This window comes from Synchiropus splendidus, chromosome 14, assembly GCF_027744825.2.
Source record: "Synchiropus splendidus isolate RoL2022-P1 chromosome 14, RoL_Sspl_1.0, whole genome shotgun sequence".
Lineage (NCBI taxonomy): Eukaryota > Metazoa > Chordata > Actinopteri > Syngnathiformes > Callionymidae > Synchiropus > Synchiropus splendidus.
The window spans coordinates 8,289,942-8,309,279 of NC_071347.1; the positions used below are offsets into that span (position 1 = coordinate 8,289,942).

Below are 19,338 nucleotides of genomic sequence, written 5' to 3' on the forward strand. Positions count from 1 at the left end.
CGCCATCATAGTGTCAACAGAAGCATTGACACGGGGCAGCTTTGATGAAATCCAACCCTCAACTTCACAAAACACGGTTGAGCAAAAATATGAGTGACTAATCCTTCAGGTTGAATGTACGATCCTTTTCAGCTTATCACTCAGTTGTGTCAAGGCTTGGGCGAAATCGATGAACAGTGAACGCATCCCAACAATAAAAGCATTTCACTGCTGAAAAACAACGGAGGAAAACATTCATCTTAAAATTCTTTATTCATAAACTTGATGCAAGTTTACAAATTACTGTACATGGTCAAAATTCTTCTTTAAATGGAAAATGAGAAACAAAAAGAAAAACCCAAAAGAAAGCCAACAGCCGCAAACAGAGTCTGTCCGCTGGAGCCGACGACGACGAGACGGTTGAGATAAGAGTTATCAAACACAGTCCAGTTAGAAGCGTGCAAGTCTGTCCGTGACCTCCATCATGTTCCTCTGAACAGTTTTGGCATTTGAAGAGCAGGGGGAGGGAGTACTCTGCGGTGGGGGCTTAGGAGAATGAAGAAGTTCAGTTCAGTGAAGGTACTTGCTCCTGATATCACACATGATTTGGGTGACATTTCGTGCCAAAATGATCTCCCCGACGCTGCCGGCTGTGAATTCACTTTTTTTCCCGACAAGATCTGGATAAAATCAGCCACAAAGAGGAAGACACACACCTACAGGGGTCACTGCTGAGCCACGCCACAGCCAGCAGGTTCATCTCTAAATATCCCTCACAAAACTCAATTGAATCTTTACACAAACCACCTGCTAAAGAGCAAAACATCATCCTATGAACTCAACAGCGCCCCCACTCCTAAGTATAATTTAGATACCTGAGATGCCGTTCAAACACGTATGCAGACGGCATAGAGCCGCATGAGAGACTACATGTTTTCAGATACAGCTCGGCTCCTGTGAGATGTGACATGTCCTTATATTGCATGATGGAAGATACACAGGGAACGTTTAAAGGTTTTATTATCAGGATCCTGCAGATGGGACTCACTGGGTGGTGCAAAGTAAGTCAGCAAATCATAGTGGAATCCAGGATCACTGCAGCAAAGAAGCAGGCGCTACTTGCTTTGATGGTTCACTGATCAGAAAATAAGATGTGTATTCCACCAGAGGCAGCAGCTCTACACCGAGTCTCTGATGACAAAGCTCCACACTGTTTCTTACAGGGGTTGCAACACGTGGCTGAGTCGTGACCTGCAGTTCGTGGTAACGGATAGGTGCTGCTATTCCGTCGGCCATACCGAGTGAAAGAAGCTTTATGAGTTAAGACTGGGTTCATATAAGAGACTTGCAGTAAGGAAGAAGCTTCTCCGAAGCAATCAAACCAGGAAGTAGGAATCCCGGGGCGCAACAGAGGAGTTACAGGGGTGAAGCGGAGGTCCAGAGCAGAGCTCACTCCGTTCCTCATAGATCAGAGGTGCAATGGTTTGCCTGATCAACTTTAAGAGGTGGTAACTGAGGGGGACCCAAAAAACTTGATGCCTCAGATTAAACTAAAGACAAAGTTCTTCCCCTCCTCAGAGACATCCAGAAACGCTTTGATGGCGCTAAGTAAGTGTGAGGCATTTCATGAATCCTATATCCCAAGCACGTCTTCAAAGGTCAGGTTAGAAGATGGTGTCCAAAAGCATGTCAAGCCTATCACTTAAACAAGGTTGACTTGTAAAGTGGTGCATGAAGAAATCACAGCTCAGTTCACGCATAACACAAGGATTCTGTAAAGTTGTAACTCGCACTCTTCAAACATGGAGATCTCCGAATCAAATCTCTTAGGGATGACCTGAACGGAAGTAAACTGTTAAGGAAAACAGAACGCCCCCTAGCGGTACAGACCGAGACTGCAAACCACAGGAATCAAAGTCAGGTGGAAATGAAAACTTCAGTGAACCATCGCACCTCAGCTCCTTATCATTCATCAAATACGATTTTCAGACTGGATATTACTCTGGAATCAGTAGCTAAAAAGACCACGCTGCTGAGAGGACAGGACATAAGGCAAAAGAAATGTTTCCTTCCAAAAAGACATATAGTGCGTCGCTCGTCTCAAAAAAGCCCTTATCCTTGACATAGTAACCAGCGACCTGCATGCAACCACTGCTGACGGCAGTTTGGCCAAACTAAACGTAAAGCTACCAGGAACTTTGTGATAGTTGTGTTTGTTTCTTTCAATCCAGAAATAAGCATCCAAACTAGTAAAATTGGCTCATTTATTGTACTGGATGCTCAAATAATAGTAAAAAAAAAAACATTTGTCAAATTGTATATCTAAAACATTATTTGCATTTGAGTACCAGCTAATAAAAAATAATGCAGAATCAACAACAAAAAAAAACAACAGGTGCAGCGAGGTTCCCCGTGAGAAGCTTCCAGAGTGACTCCTGTTCTACAAGATCCCCCTTAAATAACTGACAGTAAAATACACATCGCCGAAGCAGCTTAAGATCAAGCGTTTCCTCACATTTGGATTGAGCAAATACAAATGAGCATGTTAGAGAAGAGGGTCAGTGGCTCCCTCACACTGCCCTCCTCACCCAAAACACTGAGGGGGAAGTCGTAAAGTCTTTCCCAGAGCAGCTGGTGGGGGAAGAGGGAGGGAATACTTGTCAGATGACATGGGCTCCGCAAAAAAGATGATATATTCCAACCAAGTCAGACAGAGGGGTGGAGGGGGAACGTTCAGAAGAAAACAAGATGCTCTGACCCACAGACATGTTCCCAGTGCATAGTGGAAGTGGATCCTTATCCGTCCTCCTTTGGCGGTGTGTACCAGCCTGGAAGAGGGAGAACAGGTTGCAGAAATCTCCTCGGTATAGTGCAGAACCAATCCTTGTTACTCACCATTTTTTTCATGAATCTGAACAAGAGATTTGTATGACTGTTGTGCTCTGGCAAGATTGTACTGGTTCTGAAGGACGAGAACAGACAGATTAAAATGACTAGGTGAAGGAACACTTCATAGAAAACACTAAGCTTGGCAGGTGTGTCCCTTCTCTACCATCAGACATCAATGATGACTGTTTCAGAACATCATCTCTTTCTCTCTCCAGACAGACTGGGGATAACTATCCTCTGCTTTTGAGTCCCTGAGGAGCTAAATGTCAGCTGACTGCGCAAATGCATATCTCTGTTGACTCAAACTTCCTGGAATGGCATCTGATTTTCAAAATGTTCAACCCTGAGAGTGGGTGAATTGTGCACTTCAAACTATTTTATACAACAATAAGAAATAGAAATGTCCTGAATCAATGCCTGACATCCCGACGTTGGCATTCAAAAGTGAGGAGTGCCCCCCTGTGGTTCAAATCCAAAGCTCCATGCTTTTAATTGGAAATGCAACTGTTCTTGATGGAAAACTGAGAATAAATGTAACTCATGTGAAGCTGAATTAAGTGTGGTTTGACACCACATATATTGTTCCTATTGTCATTGCACACCGTATCTTTCTGACACAGATGACATCGCTCTCACAGGAAATGCTGCAGCTACATAATCAGCACTGAACTCACCTTATTGGCTCCAAACTGAACTCTGGCTTTTCCTTTCACCAGCGTTGCATTGATCTGCATAATAACAGACTCTATGGAATAGGCACTGCTCCAGCCCTGAAATAACCACATCAAAGGCTCAACATCAACATCTCAATCGTCAAGGAAGCAACTGATGCGGTCACACACCTGCTTTGTGAGTAGTTCCATGCACAGGGCTCCTCCTCCGAGAACGTAGCTGAAATCGGAAACGTTCTATTTAGCAAACTTATACACGAATGTAGGCCAGACATACAATTTTACTTGAGAGTGATGGCAATATTGAAGCACATAGCAACATGATTTCATTTGAAATGCAATGGCTGTGACACAGAATCATTCATCAGATATTCACTCAGTTTCTTGCTATCAGGGTGACATAAAAAACACCCAATAACTCACATAAAGCGTCACACACCACTAACACATTAACTATGAAAATATTAATATTTATCTTTCATTACAAGTTGCTTCAATCTTTTCAAATTTACATGGGCCAACTCTGAAAAACTCACTGCAATTGGTGTTGTCTTACTGTGCATGGACATGATCGAGAGTCCAACATGATGCTGCTCTAAATGCGGTCACTTTGTGCTATACGAGTCTCACAATAAAATAAACCTCTTCTGTGATCAGCTTCATACATGCGTCAATATTCATAGCTTCACATAACCACAATATAATGACACTTTCAAAGCATGAATGTGACTGTTAAACATGAGCACAAGATTCTGTGTTTCCTCAGCCAGTAAGGAAAGTATTGTGCTCCATGAAGGTCACATATAGTTCCAATAACAGGGCTGTCAACACAAGCGGTTACAAACCCACAATTGATCAACACAATTCAAGAAACTGTTCTTTTAGCACTTCACATACTAATATCTTTAATAAATACGTCTCCCACACCTTAACTGTGTTCAGTTAGGGCAGCAGGCACTCACCATAGCACAGTCATGCAAGACAACACTTTAAATTGCAGAGCTGTGTTTAACTCTTGGGTAACTTGGGACAATGATCCTGGTGGTTTACCCATTGGCTTGTACCAAAATGTGTGCTGACAGCTTAGTGCTGATGCAAAATAAAAACTGCAAGTAATAAGTCCACACACTCACCCTCCGGACAGCACAGGCGACACAACCCGTACAAAAGGGGGGTCGAATGGAAAATTATCCTGTCACATACAAAAGCAAATCATTAGTCTTTGCAGCAAGCCTCGTGCCCTCGAGAGTTCTTATCTGAACACTCACCTTATAAGAGAAATTGAGGAGAATGTAGTCCATTCCTTCTTTTTCTTTTAAGACCTGCAGATCACTGTGTAACGGACTGTCTGGATCTACCCTGCAGCACCAAGACAACCGGCTACATCAGAACCACTTCTGGATTTAGAAAATACCAAAAAGTGACTGAACTTACGTCCTTAATTTGACATGCCAATCATAAAGGCTGTCATTGACTAGTTCCACGGAATAAATACCTGCAGACAAATGACAATTCACATCAATCGCATGTAATATCTGTCCAGCTAAGGTGAGATATCATATTCATTAGGATGCACTCACCCGTCTTGTAGCTCTGTGATCTGTAAATCTCCCTGAGTTCCTTCATGAGGCGGTCTGATGCTTGCACAGAGCCAGACACTGCACCCTGGACACACATGACCACCACAGGATGGATTTTACTAACAAGTGAAGCACGAGCAGATCACTAGCTCATCGCCAAAGCATTGTTGTTACAAAAAACTACATACAAAATGCAACAAAATCATAGGATGAACTAAGCCAGGCATCACTTATTAGTCACTTGTCAGGAACAACCAATGTTTGTGACACAAAAAACAACTGTCATTAAACGAGAGACACCTGCACCAGGACAAGACACCCAGTACAAGGGAGTCGACTCAGAGATGATACCAATACTGCAACCTGAGTGCAGCTCGATGTATTTTTTCATGCAGTGGTATCGCTTCAAGTTAGAGTGGAGAGGATCGGTCAGACAGAAGAGCCAAAAGTGATGTGAGGTAATGATATTCTATCCAAATACAATGTTATTATAATACAATCTAAGATTATGAAGAAGACTGCACAGCAAATTTACATTGGCTTGTTGGGTTCACAATCAACCTCGGTGACCAGTTGTCATAATTTTTCCACACCACTACAAGCAAAACTGCACTAAGCAAGTTTCAAAGCAAGAATAGTAGTAGTTGTAGTTACCTGAGAGGAACTTACATTCAAGTGATCCTGTCTCTGGTTTTTGCGAATCTTCTCTAAGATGGCCAGATTTTCTTTTTCAATGCCATCGTCTTCTGATTTCTTTCCATCTACAGGCTCCTCCTCTTTCATGTCGTAATGGTCCAGATCTTGGTCCAGGTCAATGTCCTGCTAAAGATGACCAACAATTTTGTTTAAGGAAAACTTACGATGCCGGTTCTAAACCAAACCGAGAGATGTTTACCTCTCCCATTTCTTCCTCCTCCTCTTCTTCTGATGTCACCTCATCAGACGGCCCATGCTGTGGAGTGATTTAGTCGTTGGTTGAAATTTTTTGCCACACAAGCTCAATATAATACATTTGTCAAGTGATCACCTTCCGATCTTGTGTGATGGGTCCAGCCGGAAGAGGCTGGTCGAGCATTTCTACATCGGGATGCTGAGGCAGGTTGTAAAGTCGACAAAGATCACAGATGAGCCGTTTTAACTGTTGAAGAAGCTGTGAAGAACAGAGTTATGCGAGAATTGGTTGACATTAGATTAAAGTCCCTCAATGAAGGTCTCCAACATGCCAGGCCAAGTGAATCAAACTCACCAATGTGCTGCCTTTCCGCACGTCCTCCAAACGCTCCAACACTTCGGCCAGACTGGGATCATCAGAATCAACAAACCATATTGGGGGCGTTGAGGGGTAGGATTCCTGAAACAAAGGTTCCAGTAATACATAAGGTCAAAGGTTTTATACTTGACCAAGTTCATTTTTTTCTCATTTCTAACATAAGGTGATGAAGAACTCAGGACTTGATTATTTAAGATACTCAACCACTGCCGGTTTATTCTTTATTTCCTCATTCTTGAATGCTCCTTTTTTCAAATTAAATTCAGATCAGATTCAAAGAGTTTTTTCTTTGGCAATGCAACTTTATTCTCTACAGTCATAAAAGTGTCAATGTTTCTGAAAAGGTAGAAGGAAATGAAAATATGGCCATTTGTGGTTAAACATTTATCTGATGTCCAGACTTTAAACCTTTAAAATAGAAACACAAATTTTTAAAAAATCAAATAGAGAACACACATGTGACTCCTTCCATTTCAAACCTGTGTGTGTCTGTCTAACAAGCTGGTGTGGACAGTCTGCTCTCAGTTGGGGGTGCAGCTGGACAGCGCTTAGGTTAGCCAGAGAACAGAATGAGTGGGCAGCAGAGCAATTCTGGACAATTCTCCGCATGGCTGTTTCCAGGGGCAGCCGTAAGTATAAACACCATACCTTCAGAGAAAAAACAAGTCGTCCCGTATCCCTCAACAAACGACTATAAACAAAATTTATACTTTAACTGAGTGGAAAGATTCGATGAAGCTTGCTGTGTCATCAATTCGCATTAGGATGCATCGATTTGAGACATAAATCAGCTTGGCGCAACACAAAGTTCATTCAATATTGTTAAAAGGCCCACATATGGTTTAAGAGTGATCTGTAGAGTTAGCAAGATGAAACATGACCTCAACTTGTGGTGATGTGTGTAAGCACCATGTTCGTCCGTTTCAAAGTAATGAACACAATTTCCCTTGGGATTAATAAAGTTTTATGATTCTGATTTAGTAGTTAAAATCAACCTACACAATACATCTCCTTCCCCCCAGGCCCCCGTTCGCTTTGTGACGTCAAACAGCTTGACAACACAAAGCTTGTTCATGTGACCCACAAAAGGATCATGAGAGTGATGATGCACCGTGTCAACAGTGTCACTTACAGACTTCAATGACCAAGTACTCATTCGTGACAAACTATTGCCTTGTAAGATGATAAGGTGTGTCTTTATCCGTGAGGGCGAGGGTCATGTATTTGCCATTCCTAAAAACCTCAGAATGAAGGCACAAGACGACGAGTCTCTTGATACACTCACCGCATTTGCAGTACTATGCTGCAAATATGCTGAGGACCTTTTGATAGTCTTGACCAGCTGCATTGCAGGTTTTGTTGAGAACCACTCATCTTTCAGAGACCCACCACGGATATAAACTTTGATGTCATCAATCTGTGACCAAGTCATCTTTGCTGATGTGACTACTGTGTCTTTGCCAAGTACTGAAACACAAATTTATATTTCTACACATCAATAGTGACCCAATTCTGCATCTCACTAGGGAGATGGTGTGGCTTCGCCATCACACTAACCTTGAACAGGTTAATTTGGGAAGATTTAAATGATTCAGTGATTGACATCTGTGATCAGTTGACACCAGTTGGGGCTCAAGGGCATGGCACATCGTGCAAAGTTCTTTGTATTCCTTGTCAGTCATTGTTAACAGAGCATTTTGAGCAAGGCATCCATTTTTACGTGATATAACTTTGAAATGACAAACATTTAAAATTTCATTTTGATGTGAAGCTACTCTATTAGTACGTGACATTGAATTACTTTGGATGAAAATTGGAGCCATGGTCTCGCTGAATTCTTGTGTTCAGTCAAACAATGAAACTGGTGTCCTTTACTTTTTAAGGTTAAAGCCAGATCACAGTTTTAATAATGATACCTGGCTGGTGTTAAAATGCTAATACCAAAGTGATTCCAATGCAAAACACGTCAATCAGGCATTCGGTTGTTCATTTTGCATCATAAAGCATCTGCATTCAGGTGTTAATCTGCCTCAGCAGCACTGCATCACACAAAGACCATCTTCTTTCTTCCAACATTTGACCATGTTTTAAATCTCAAAATTCCCAATTCTGCTCAAAGTACAACCAATCTGTGCACATAATTATCAATATAAATTTGGTTTGATAAATTAATTCAAATCTTTACTATAAAGCCCATGCTCATATTACATTTGCCTCTCAAGTTGATTTATTTCTTTTAGAATTATTGAAATCCCATTTAGATACAAACAACGCATCTCAAATTTTGAAGTCATGAGAGGGTTAGAAAAGGCACGGAATGAAGTAAAAAAATCTTATTAAATTTGCCCTTTTTCCGCAAACAGTCTCCTTCAGATTCTCTTAATACAGTCAATGACTGAGCATTTTATTTTAGATTTATTGAACTGATTAACAATACAAATGCCATACGTATATGTTTGGTTTTGAATTCAATAGTTACCTGAATATCAACTTTATGCACTTAATATGTTCAGGAAAAAAAATAAGCTTTTATGACGAAGAAATCATCAAAAAAGGCAACTAAACATGTGCCTTAATCTACAATACTTCTTGAGCAGTTTAAACAAAGTCAAACAACTGTTCTGAAACAAGCTCTACATTGGGTCAATGGTTTTCATGAATCGTTAAGACCAAGAAACTACTCTTACGCGACCGTAGTCTGGCAGTCAACTGAGAACTAATATATAACATCGGATCACGAACGTTGCCAAAATAATTTGGCAAAGGTTTAACAGATAAAATAAATGGAACGTGATCGGGATTTTAAAACGATTTCACTTTGTCGACAAAAAGCGTGGGAGTTCTACATCGTGATGTGGGTACAGCAACAGTATTAAAGTCTATATATTGTAACATGCTCAATTTAAAATGTGTGGACACGCATACGTCATTATTGTATGATATTTGAGCATGTATGTCCAATTTATAACATCACGTAAAATAAGTCGTTGCCTTATATAAACGCTGGGATGTTTTGTGATTGAAAGGATCAGTCTATATACTGCAAAATGGAAAACAGAAAGCAGCGGTCAATTAAATCCCCGCAGTTGAACACTTAATATATAAATGCTGTTGCTGCCATTTGAGCAATAATGACACAATTATATCATTAAAACGGCTGTGGTGACAGTAAAACGGTGTCTATTAATTGTTAAAACTAGTGAGGGTACTAAGAGACAATCGGCGCAGTTGTTTATAAAGTTAGCATCAGGCTAAGCTAAAGTGATGGTAACGCAGTTCAGCCGACCAGCTAAACACGCTAGCGAGAGCGTAGTTGTTCATTTAACGCTTTCCTGTGTTCCTAGTTCTGTTTTGCGCTGTCGACAGTGTTACTAAATATTTTCTGGCCCAATATAATGGTGAACGAGGCGGGGTACTTTTGGATGCGCAGTTCCACTGTAAATACAGGGCGCTGGTTGTGCTCCAGTGGATAGTCGGTGCTCGGCCTGGACTCACCGTGATGTTGCAGTGGATGATCAGCAGCTTGTCTCCTGTTACGTTGAACTGGCAGCTGAGCTCATCGGGTTTCCAGTTTATGATTCGGAATCTCTCGTGATTTGGGTCAAAGATTGACTCCAAAAACTTCAATTCGGCCTTCAGCCCCGAAACCGACATCTTCTACTCATCTCAAACCACCAGGCCGCTGGCAGACAGAGGGGAAGTCGGGGCGGAATGAGAGCAAGCGCGCAGTTCAGGCGAGTCTGCGGATCTCGCATGTTAGCGTGAGAACAACAACAAAGGGCTGCGGGAAGACTCGTACATGCGACTCACGCACAATTTACATTCCACACACAGAGAAAAAAAACAAATGATTACTGATATCTAATATGATTAAAAATTCAATTTAAAAAATGCAATATTTTCACTCATCTGAATTGTGGTTTCGCAGTTGTTATACAATGAAAGATAACAATGGAAACAAATAATTTATTTAAAAAAAAACTCATCAAATATATACATTTTGTAGCTTTGTACCTACCCAAACGTTTTTATTTTATTTTTTTACTTTCAATCGTAAATAAACTTAAAAGGACCGTTCAGGTTGCACTGAATATGTCTATCTATTGAACTTTTATACGACACTTGGAGAAATATATTTTACCAGTTCATTAAAGTGCAAATTTGTTAAATGGATAGAATTAATTATTCTTCACAAGGTTAAATGGGTCACAGTTACATAAAGGATTTCTAGATCTATAAACATCATGTTTCTTCACAAGTTTAATGTTGTTGCCAAATCGAATGAAAGTTAAAACATCGATAGTATAAAGTATATATAATTAAAATGGAACAAATAAAGTACTTGCAGTTACAGTCACTTGACTCTAGATGAAGCACAGGTCAACCAGTCTGTATCAACAAGAGGAGTTTGTCAGGCCCCTATCTATATGAGTTGATGATTTATTAACCAGTGTTCTTATACAAGTGAACACACAGTTCACTAATTCAAAGCAGTGACCGTAAGGCATCGAATGCACCATTTGTTGTCGGCCGTAACAGGTAGGTTGGACTTTTATTCCAAAGGAACACTGAGATTTATCATTAATTCTGATCATCATCTTAACATATCTGTCTGCTTGATTCAAAAATATGAATTGTTGGTTTGATCAATTGCTACCTCTGTCTCCATTGTCTTTGTCTTTCAACAAGTGATCAGAGCCTCATCTAAACCAGTCTTTTGCATCCTCCCTTGTCATAATAATGTTTATCTCTAAAAGTTTATCTCTAAAATTTTTTTAGGTCTCCTATACGTGGCAGCATGAAAGTCTCCCAGGTCACCTTTACTCTACTGTTGACTCAACTACTATCTGTGTTTGGGGGCAAAATCCTGGTCTTCCCGTTGGATGGGAGCCACTGGATAAACATGAAAGTGCTAATAGAACAGATGCATGAAAGAGGTCACATGATCACTGTCATCCGACCACCGGACAGCTGGTACATCGAGGAGCAGTCACCCCTGTACACCTCGGTCAACCTTCCAAGTCCAGGAGGATTTGAGGATGTCTTTGAGCGTCTTTTATCGGATCGAATGGAAATGATTCTACACAGTGGATCTGAATCTTTTTGGTCATGGCTACGGGATAAGTTTAAAACCAGACAGGTACTCATGCAGATGTCCGAGTTACATAGGAAGGCAAGTGAAGTGGTTGATGAAATGTTTTCCAATGAAACGCTGATGCAGTTGTTTGAAGATGGGAAATATGACGTGGTTTTGACCGACCCTGCTATCGGTGGGGGAGCAATGCTCGCTCGGTGGCTGAAGATTCCACTCGTTTTCAACGTCAGGTGGACCATTCAAGGCGAGGGGCATTTTCTTATTGCCCCCTCACCTCTCTCCTATATTCCCTTTTCTAGCACTGAGTATACAGATAAGATGACCTTTCCTCAAAGAGCCATAAATATTCTCAAGTATTTAATCGGCATGTACACATTTTCAATACTCTCTGAACCTCACTACAAACCAGTGGTGGAACGCTACTTTGGTCCTGATGTGGATTATTCAACCTTCAACCTTGATGCTGATATATGGCTCATGAGAAACGACTTCACCTTTGAATTTCCTCGCCCAACAATGCCCAATATCGTCTACATGGGTGGCTTTCAGTGTAAGCCCGCAAAGCAGCTCCCAGCTGATCTGGAGGAGTTTGTGCAGAGCTCTGGAGATCATGGGGTCATCATCATGTCACTGGGGACACTAGTCAAAAAGATTCCGCAAAAAATCACTGACGAAATCGCTGCGGCTTTCGCCGAGCTTCCTCAGAAGGTCATCTGGAAGTATGGGGGACCCAAGCCGGGAAACCTGGGCAACAACACATTACTGGTCGATTGGTTCCCTCAGAACGACCTGTTAGGGCATCCAAAGATAAGAGCCTTTGTTGCCCACGGAGGCACCAATGGGGTCCAGGAAGCTATTTACCACGGCGTCCCAGTTGTTGGACTTCCTGTAGCCTTTGATCAGCCGGACAATCTCTCAAGAATCAAGGCGAAGGGAGGAGCCATCAACCTGCACATTGGCAAGCTGGACAGACGCAGCTTTGGTGAAGCTCTGAGGACTATAATTCACAATCCATCCTACAGAGAAAACATGCAGAGACTCTCACAGCTGCAGAGGGATCAGCCAATGAAGCCACTGGACCAGGCCATGTTTTGGATCGAATATGTGATGAGACACAAAGGAGCTCCTCATCTGAAGTCAGAGTCCTTCAAAATGTCCTGGGTGGTCTACAACTGCATCGATGTCATCGCAGCTCTGCTGGCACTGTTTTTGTGTATTATATTTTCCTCTTTTGCATGCATCCGATTTTTGTGGCGGCTGTGTCTCCATAAGGGAAAGAAAAAACAAGAGTGAAATATTCAGTTGAATGAAAACACATATAAGAAATCATGTTGCACATGTGATTTATGACAAATAAAATGAATGAGTGTTTTAATTTATGACTGCATGCAAGAAAATTCAAATCCACGCAATTTTATCCACCAAAATTGATGAAAACCAGGTGATACAAACTAAGTGTGCACGGAACAGTTGGTGCACCGTTGTGAGAGCATGTGGAGGGACACGCCTTGAGTTGACAAATTCCTCATCCAATCACTGGGTATTAGTTCATAACGCAGTAGATGTTGGTGAGAGTTGGACCACAGTGATGTGGCTGTAATAGCCATTCTTTCAACAATAAGGCTCCTGAAGTGAGAGAGAGGGATGGAAATAATAATAGAATCAGAAAAAAGTTTGCTCTTAATGCTAAACAAGTTACATGTTCTGTAGGTCTCATAAGCGCTGAACTGCAGCATGGAGCCGGAGGTAACTTTTGGATAGTTCGGATGTAAGTACTGGGTTTAGTAGGAGCCATTACAAACGATGATACTCCACTAAACAATTCAGGTCATGAACATCATCTGGTTACTGATGACAGTAGAGGACTGGCTGAGGTGAAGATTGCGATCTTAAGTCTGCTGTTGTTCAGTCAGAAACAGGATAACAAGTTTACTAAAAGCCCCAGATCTAGTGTGCACAACTAAACTTGACCTATACTGCAGACAAGCCCAAACCTTCAACATACTTTAGTGCTTCAAAGATACAAAGAATGAAATACAAAAATCTTTTTGTAAACAGTTCATCACTACCATTTCGAAGTATGTGATCATTTCAAATACGCTTTCTTAAAAGAAACATGAAATACAATAGCTACTACAAACATGAAGAAGCATTCATAACAAATACATTTTTTGTTCACAAGTATTATAATGTCTGATGACAACATCAGCAGTTGATTACATGCGACAGAAATTTTAAAACTGTAATATTTGTTGCGTGCGCAAATGCTTGAAATGTGGACAAAAATATAACAACGGACATAGCCGTTTTCTTGTGGGCTGTACCTCATGCTTGTGTTTATTTGCTTTATTTTATTTGAATAAATTAGTTTATTATTCGCTGCTGTGTCTTGCGTGTTCCTCTGCATGTGGGTTTCCCAAGAGCATAACACTCACTCAAACAAAGTTTGTACACGATCACTGTTGTCAACTTTCCTCGGGTGAGAAGTCACGCCCTGATGGTGAAGCGCTAGTTTCAACTGTTCTGCCAGGTCACCCTGAGCTCCCTGTCTGGAGTGTCTTCTTAAGGACCAGAGGAACAAGCTAAAAAAAATGGTGTTTCAAATGACATGAAAACAACTTTGGACCATGCTAACATCATGACATGACTCACTAAAACTCACTACTCACACTTCTCATCAAAGTTCTAATTACAGTGGCTGTGTCAAAAGGCATTCTACCAAAACAGCTGCCTTTACAAGGTGATGTGAAATTCTGTGAGTCTGTGAAAGCTCCAGCTCATCAGGTTTATTCGATATTTGATAATATACTGCAGCTGTATTAAAGTAAGAGCCTTATTAAACCAAGACTGACGCAACAAGTGAATGTAAATTTTTGAATTGACTTTTTTTTTTTGCTTGAATGTCTTTTTTCTCCTGCGATGTTTCTCAAATACCTTCTGTCAAGAACCTCTGATGGATGTTTCTCCATTCATGTTAGAATGTTGCACTGGCGACACATTTCCGAGTAAGATGACGACACAGGATGATACACAGCGACTGACGTGAAGAATCATAGTAGGTGTGTCCTCAGTCCTACTTCAGCGGCAGACGTGGAGCTGGATTGACTACTTCTGTTGCTGGAGTCCATCTCCACAGGTCTCGTCACACATTGAAGACATTCTGGGATGGTCAGAGATGACGCCCAAGCTGAGGGCAGAAAAAGACTGTGCCGTCCCCCTCAGAAGCCTCGTCCGGGCAAGAAACCAGCGCATAAGACCTACAAGAAGCTTCAAGTTATCACTTGTGTTCTGCTTGTGGAGCTGTGCGAGAGATTCACTTTCTTTGGCATCGTGTGCAACATGATCATCTTTTGCACTGTGAAGTTGGGCTATGACAACTACCTAGCTGCAACAGTTAACCTGTGCTTCATCGGAGCTAGCACTCTCACTCCAGTGCTAGTTGGATGGCTCGCCGACACATGCTTGCAAAGGTCCAAAGTGCTCTACTTATCTGCCTTTCTTCATTTCTTTGGTGAGTTGTCTCTTAAGTTCTGTTGAGGTCAGTGCTTTAACACTTCATGGCCTTTGTCTTCACACTTTATAGGCACAGTCATGCTGCCCGTGGTGGCTTTCCCCTTTGAGGATTTCTACATCGACACTCATCACATGATCCACCATTTGGATCCCAGGCATCAGCAGATTCTATTCTACATGGGTCTCCTGGCGGCCACACTTGGCATTGGTGGCATACGGGCCATCTTGTGTCCCATGGGTGCCTACTGCCTTCAGGGTTACAACCAGCACCAGCTCCTGTCCTTCTTTAATTGGTGAGTGATGTTGCTTTCGTTTTAATAGTCACTATCACAATCTGCTTCGGATGGCTGGATGGATGGAAGGGTGGATGGATGACTGGCTGGTGGCTGGATGGCTGGATGGATGAATGCCTGGCTAGATGGTAGATGGATGGATGGATGCATAAATGGTTGGCTGGATGGAACAGTGGATGGATGAATGGCTGGATAAATGGATGGATGGATAGATGAACGAATCAATGGCTGGATGGATGAATAAATGGCTGGCTTGATGGTAGCTGGATGGATAAATGGCTGCTGGCTGGCTGGATGTATGGATGATGAATACATGGTTGGGTGGATGGATGAATAAATGGGTGGCTGGATGGACAGGTGGATGGATGAATGGCTGGATAAATGGATGGATCGATGGATGAATGAATCAATGGCTGGTTGGATGGATGGATGACTAAATGGCTGGCTGGCTTGATGGATGAATGCCTAGATTGATGGATAGACTGACAGATAAATGTAATGTGGACATTTAAGATGAACAATGTATCAACATATCAAATGTATGAATTATTTATTATTCAAACTATTTGCATTAGCATTTATTCCTTTAACAATCAGACATATGTATATTATCACCACTTCAAACCATCCTAAATCACATTTTTGACAAAAAAAAAAATCTGTTTTTTTTTCATTCACAGGTTCTACTGGTTAGTTAACCTGAATTCCACTGTTGTGTTTCTCGGAATTGCTTACATTCAGCAATCTGTGGCCAAAAATTTGGGCTTTCTGATCCCCTTCGCCTCAGTGCTGCTGACTCTGATAGCCATACACATGATGCGCAGTAAACTCACCTACAAACCAAAGAAAGGTAACGCAAGGATTGCTCTGGTTTTGTAAACCTCACAGTTACTGTATCTAGTGGAAAGAAGCTGAGTTACGCTTGTTCTTCACAGAGGAGCCTGTGTGAACAGAGCAAAAGGGAAGATTATATTATTGTATATTGTTGTACTGAAATCTGTAATGTCAGCGTCACTCTGTTTTGGTCACAGTTGGATCTTTGCTGACCACATTTGGAGTTTTTCTCAACTCCCTCAAGATGTGCTGCCTGCACTACCGCCACCTAAGTGGCGAGGTGACATCATGGCTTGATCGAGCTAAGGAAAACAACGGCGGGCGCTACAGCGAGGCACACGTTGAGAACGTCAAAGTCTTGGCCAGGCTGTTTCCTCTCTACGGTCTCCAGCTCCTGTACCGAGCGTGCATCACGCAGGAAAGTGTCTTAAACATCATGTGAGATCACGGCAAGGCAGCGCGGAGGATGAGTGGTGTTTATTATCCTGTCACCAGCAGATCCCCTCAGGTTTCTACCTACAAACAATGAACTCCAACCTTCACCTGAGTGACCTCCTTCTTCCCATCGGAACCATGAATGTGATCAGCATCCTGCCTCTTCTCCTCTTGGCACCGCTGTTTCAATGTGTAACAACCTGCTGTCTCTCCAATGGAAAGACACCATTGGCCCCCATAAAAGTCATCAGTGAGTTTTTGATGCACTCCACCATTGGGTCCATGAATTGACTTCTCTCTTTCTCATCACCTTACCCCAACACCTACATCCAGCTCTGGGACATTCATTTGCAGCGGTGTCGGTGCTGTTAGCAGGCTTCAGCGAGCTACAGAGGAAAACACACCCACTGGTGGAACAAACTCTCTCTGGGAAAGTGCTGCAAGTGTCAGCCATGCCATGCTTTCAGCTCGCTCCTCAATATATCCTGCTTGGTGTGGCCGAGGCACTTGTCACACCTGCATGTAAGTCAGAACATTTTGGAGTTTGAAAGTGTCTTGAATCCTGACCTGGAAATTGATCTTTAATACATGTAAATGAAGAGATTATTCAAATCCCGAATTACCTGAGTCACTTCCTTTCATCATCATGTCTCCATCTTCCATTTTATTCCTCATAGCTGAGGAATATACTCCACAATATGCGGCATGGTGACTGACAAGTCGGATCATAATATAATTTTTATGTAGCACCGCTCAGCACCAGGACGGTTCAGACAGGAAATGAGGCCATGAAAAGTGACGTGAATCCAGGAAACTGTCATAATAAAACACAATGTGTCAACTTCATTAACATTTTACTGTAAAAGAAAACTGGAACATCACAACATGAACTAGAGCTTGATGCCAAAGCCGAGCATGTGAGTGTGAAGCACCTTCCCTGACAACAAGCTGTCTCAGGCACAGATACTCAGTCCAGCCTCAGATATTTCATTTTATCCAATTTCTCTCTCTGCTCCTGCAACCATGTGACTATAATCAAAGAAATTCCATTAATTCCAACCCCGCTCTTCCACTCTCTGGTAGGTTCCCTCATATCATTCCAGCTGAGTCCGGATCACATCAGAGGAATCTCGCTTCACTTCCTCACACTTTCTTATGGAGGCGGCTGCTTCCTGGGAGCCTTCTTGATTCAGCTGACTTACTTCATAACTGGAGGTAAACATCAGACGTGAATCCCAAAACAGAACCGTAAGATTCTGTCTTTCGTCAGGTCACTTCTACCCAAATATTCTGCATGAGGGAAACTTGGAGAGATTCTTCTTCTTGCTGGCATCTTTAATGGCTCTCAATACGCTTGTGCTCTGGAGCATCTCAAAGAGGTACATTGCCCAAGTTCGTCCTCTCCCACAGTCTGTGGAGCCAGAGAGTCATCATAAAATGTTTTGTCATGGTGGATATTATCTGATCGTGCAGGTACATGGACTTAAGTGTGCCGGGTGGAGCAGTGACCAGCAGCCCACTGTCTGAGAAACTGCTGCAGTACAAGGCCTGTCTTCGCTTCTACGACACCATGGATGCTTCCTACACCCACAGCTCCGTAGATTCTGTCCATTCTATTGTGTAACAGATGTTTGTACTCACCTCTGAACTGTGGCGCAGGCACTGCAGTTATCTTGTTTACCATGCATTGGCTGCTTTGCTGTACAAGCAGTTGTAGCTACTGCTGGAATAGCTTCTTCCCATAATATGGTTGTTGATAGGAATGGGCAGCAGAATCAACAAGAAAGCGTACGTTTCTATGGAACAGTTAGCACGTAGCAATTTTATTTTCCTTCATCAGTTCCTGACTGAGAAGTCATACTTTCACACGCTGTACGCTCACAGCAACGTGCCACGCCTCTTAAGCATGCCCCCTCACTGAGCAAGCACGTGAATGTTATAAATAAATAAATAAGTAATATAACTGGACAACTTGATAACAGCCCAGGAGATGGGCGGAGGTCTTTTTATTTATTTATATTTGCTTGTTTTTCTCTGACACAGTGAAGTACAATATAATTTTTCATTATAAAAGAATTATTCATCAATGACGCCAAAATGTTTCTAGCAACTGCAGCTTTATTAATAAAAGTGTTCTGAACAAGGGGCTGCCAACCTTCAGAATCAAAACAGCCATTTTGTTTGCTGTGAGGTTATGGTATTTTGCTGTAAATTTCATTGTTGTATTTTATTTGTATTGAGCCTTGCCTCAGATTGTAACATAAAATGTATTTGCTTTATGTTATCAGGGTCTCTTCAGCCATGGTGTAACTTTTTACAGGTGATCACCATTAAATGCTTTTATATTTTTATTCTTTCTGTCCTCATTGTCCTCAACTTGGGTCCTCAACCTCAGTTACTGCAGATAACTCTGATTTGCAACCACTCAGCCTCAACATTTCTCGCTCCTGATCGGTTGAATGTTGAGATTGTTGAGAAATGTTGAAAGTGCGAAGGGTCAACACTCCAACATTTCCCTGACATTTCCCTGGACGAGCCTTCTCCAACTTCCAACTTCTGACATCAGTCCTTTTTCCTTCTATTGAAAACAAAATAGGTAAAGCATCCATTTTGACATCGAAATTATTGTCCTGTTTAAGTCAGAGATAGAAGAAACATTAACATATTTCACCAACTGCTTCTTAATAAACCAAAAACTAATCAGGATTTTAAAAAACCCAGATAATCTCACTTCATGAAAGTTGGCAAAATGAATGACCATAACACTAAACGATTGTTA

General features: G+C 41.8%; 3 protein-coding genes across 6 annotated transcripts; 2 read left to right on the top strand and 1 right to left on the bottom strand.

The window, feature by feature from the left end:
• Positions 1-239: 239 nt before the first annotated feature.
• On the bottom strand, positions 240-10,120 carry LOC128771092 (ubiquitin-conjugating enzyme E2 Q2-like). 4 transcript variants are annotated; one of them, XM_053886229.1, is made up of 13 exons: positions 9,885-10,120; positions 6,366-6,470; positions 6,147-6,269; positions 6,015-6,071; positions 5,789-5,938; positions 5,120-5,204; positions 4,974-5,034; positions 4,808-4,898; positions 4,673-4,731; positions 3,711-3,759; positions 3,543-3,638; positions 2,875-2,941; positions 240-2,807 (listed from the first exon to the last, which is right to left on the bottom strand). In XM_053886229.1, the coding sequence occupies exons 1-13, from the start codon at positions 10,041-10,043 to the stop codon at positions 2,776-2,778; spliced, it is 1,134 nt and encodes a 377-aa protein (XP_053742204.1). In that variant the 5' UTR covers positions 10,044-10,120; the 3' UTR covers positions 240-2,775. The 4 variants fall into 4 exon arrangements, with proteins under 4 accessions (XP_053742204.1, XP_053742202.1, XP_053742201.1 ...); XM_053886227.1 differs by having other exon boundaries at positions 5,774-5,938; XM_053886226.1 differs by having other exon boundaries at positions 5,774-5,941.
• A 728-nt stretch (positions 10,121-10,848) lies between these two features.
• LOC128770759 (UDP-glucuronosyltransferase 2C1-like) lies at positions 10,849-13,622 on the top strand. The gene is made up of 2 exons (XM_053885599.1): positions 10,849-10,928; positions 11,169-13,622. Exon 2 carries the CDS (start codon positions 11,188-11,190, stop codon positions 12,775-12,777), a length of 1,590 nt encoding a protein of 529 aa, XP_053741574.1. The 5' UTR covers positions 10,849-10,928; positions 11,169-11,187; the 3' UTR covers positions 12,778-13,622.
• A 598-nt stretch (positions 13,623-14,220) lies between these two features.
• On the top strand, positions 14,221-18,910 carry slc15a5 (solute carrier family 15 member 5). The gene is made up of 9 exons (XM_053885598.1): positions 14,221-14,995; positions 15,068-15,290; positions 15,971-16,140; positions 16,322-16,538; positions 16,619-16,809; positions 16,893-17,081; positions 17,643-17,774; positions 17,830-17,938; positions 18,033-18,910. The coding sequence occupies exons 1-9, from the start codon at positions 14,650-14,652 to the stop codon at positions 18,181-18,183; spliced, it is 1,728 nt and encodes a 575-aa protein (XP_053741573.1). The 5' UTR covers positions 14,221-14,649; the 3' UTR covers positions 18,184-18,910.
• The last annotated feature ends 428 nt before the right edge of the window (positions 18,911-19,338 follow it).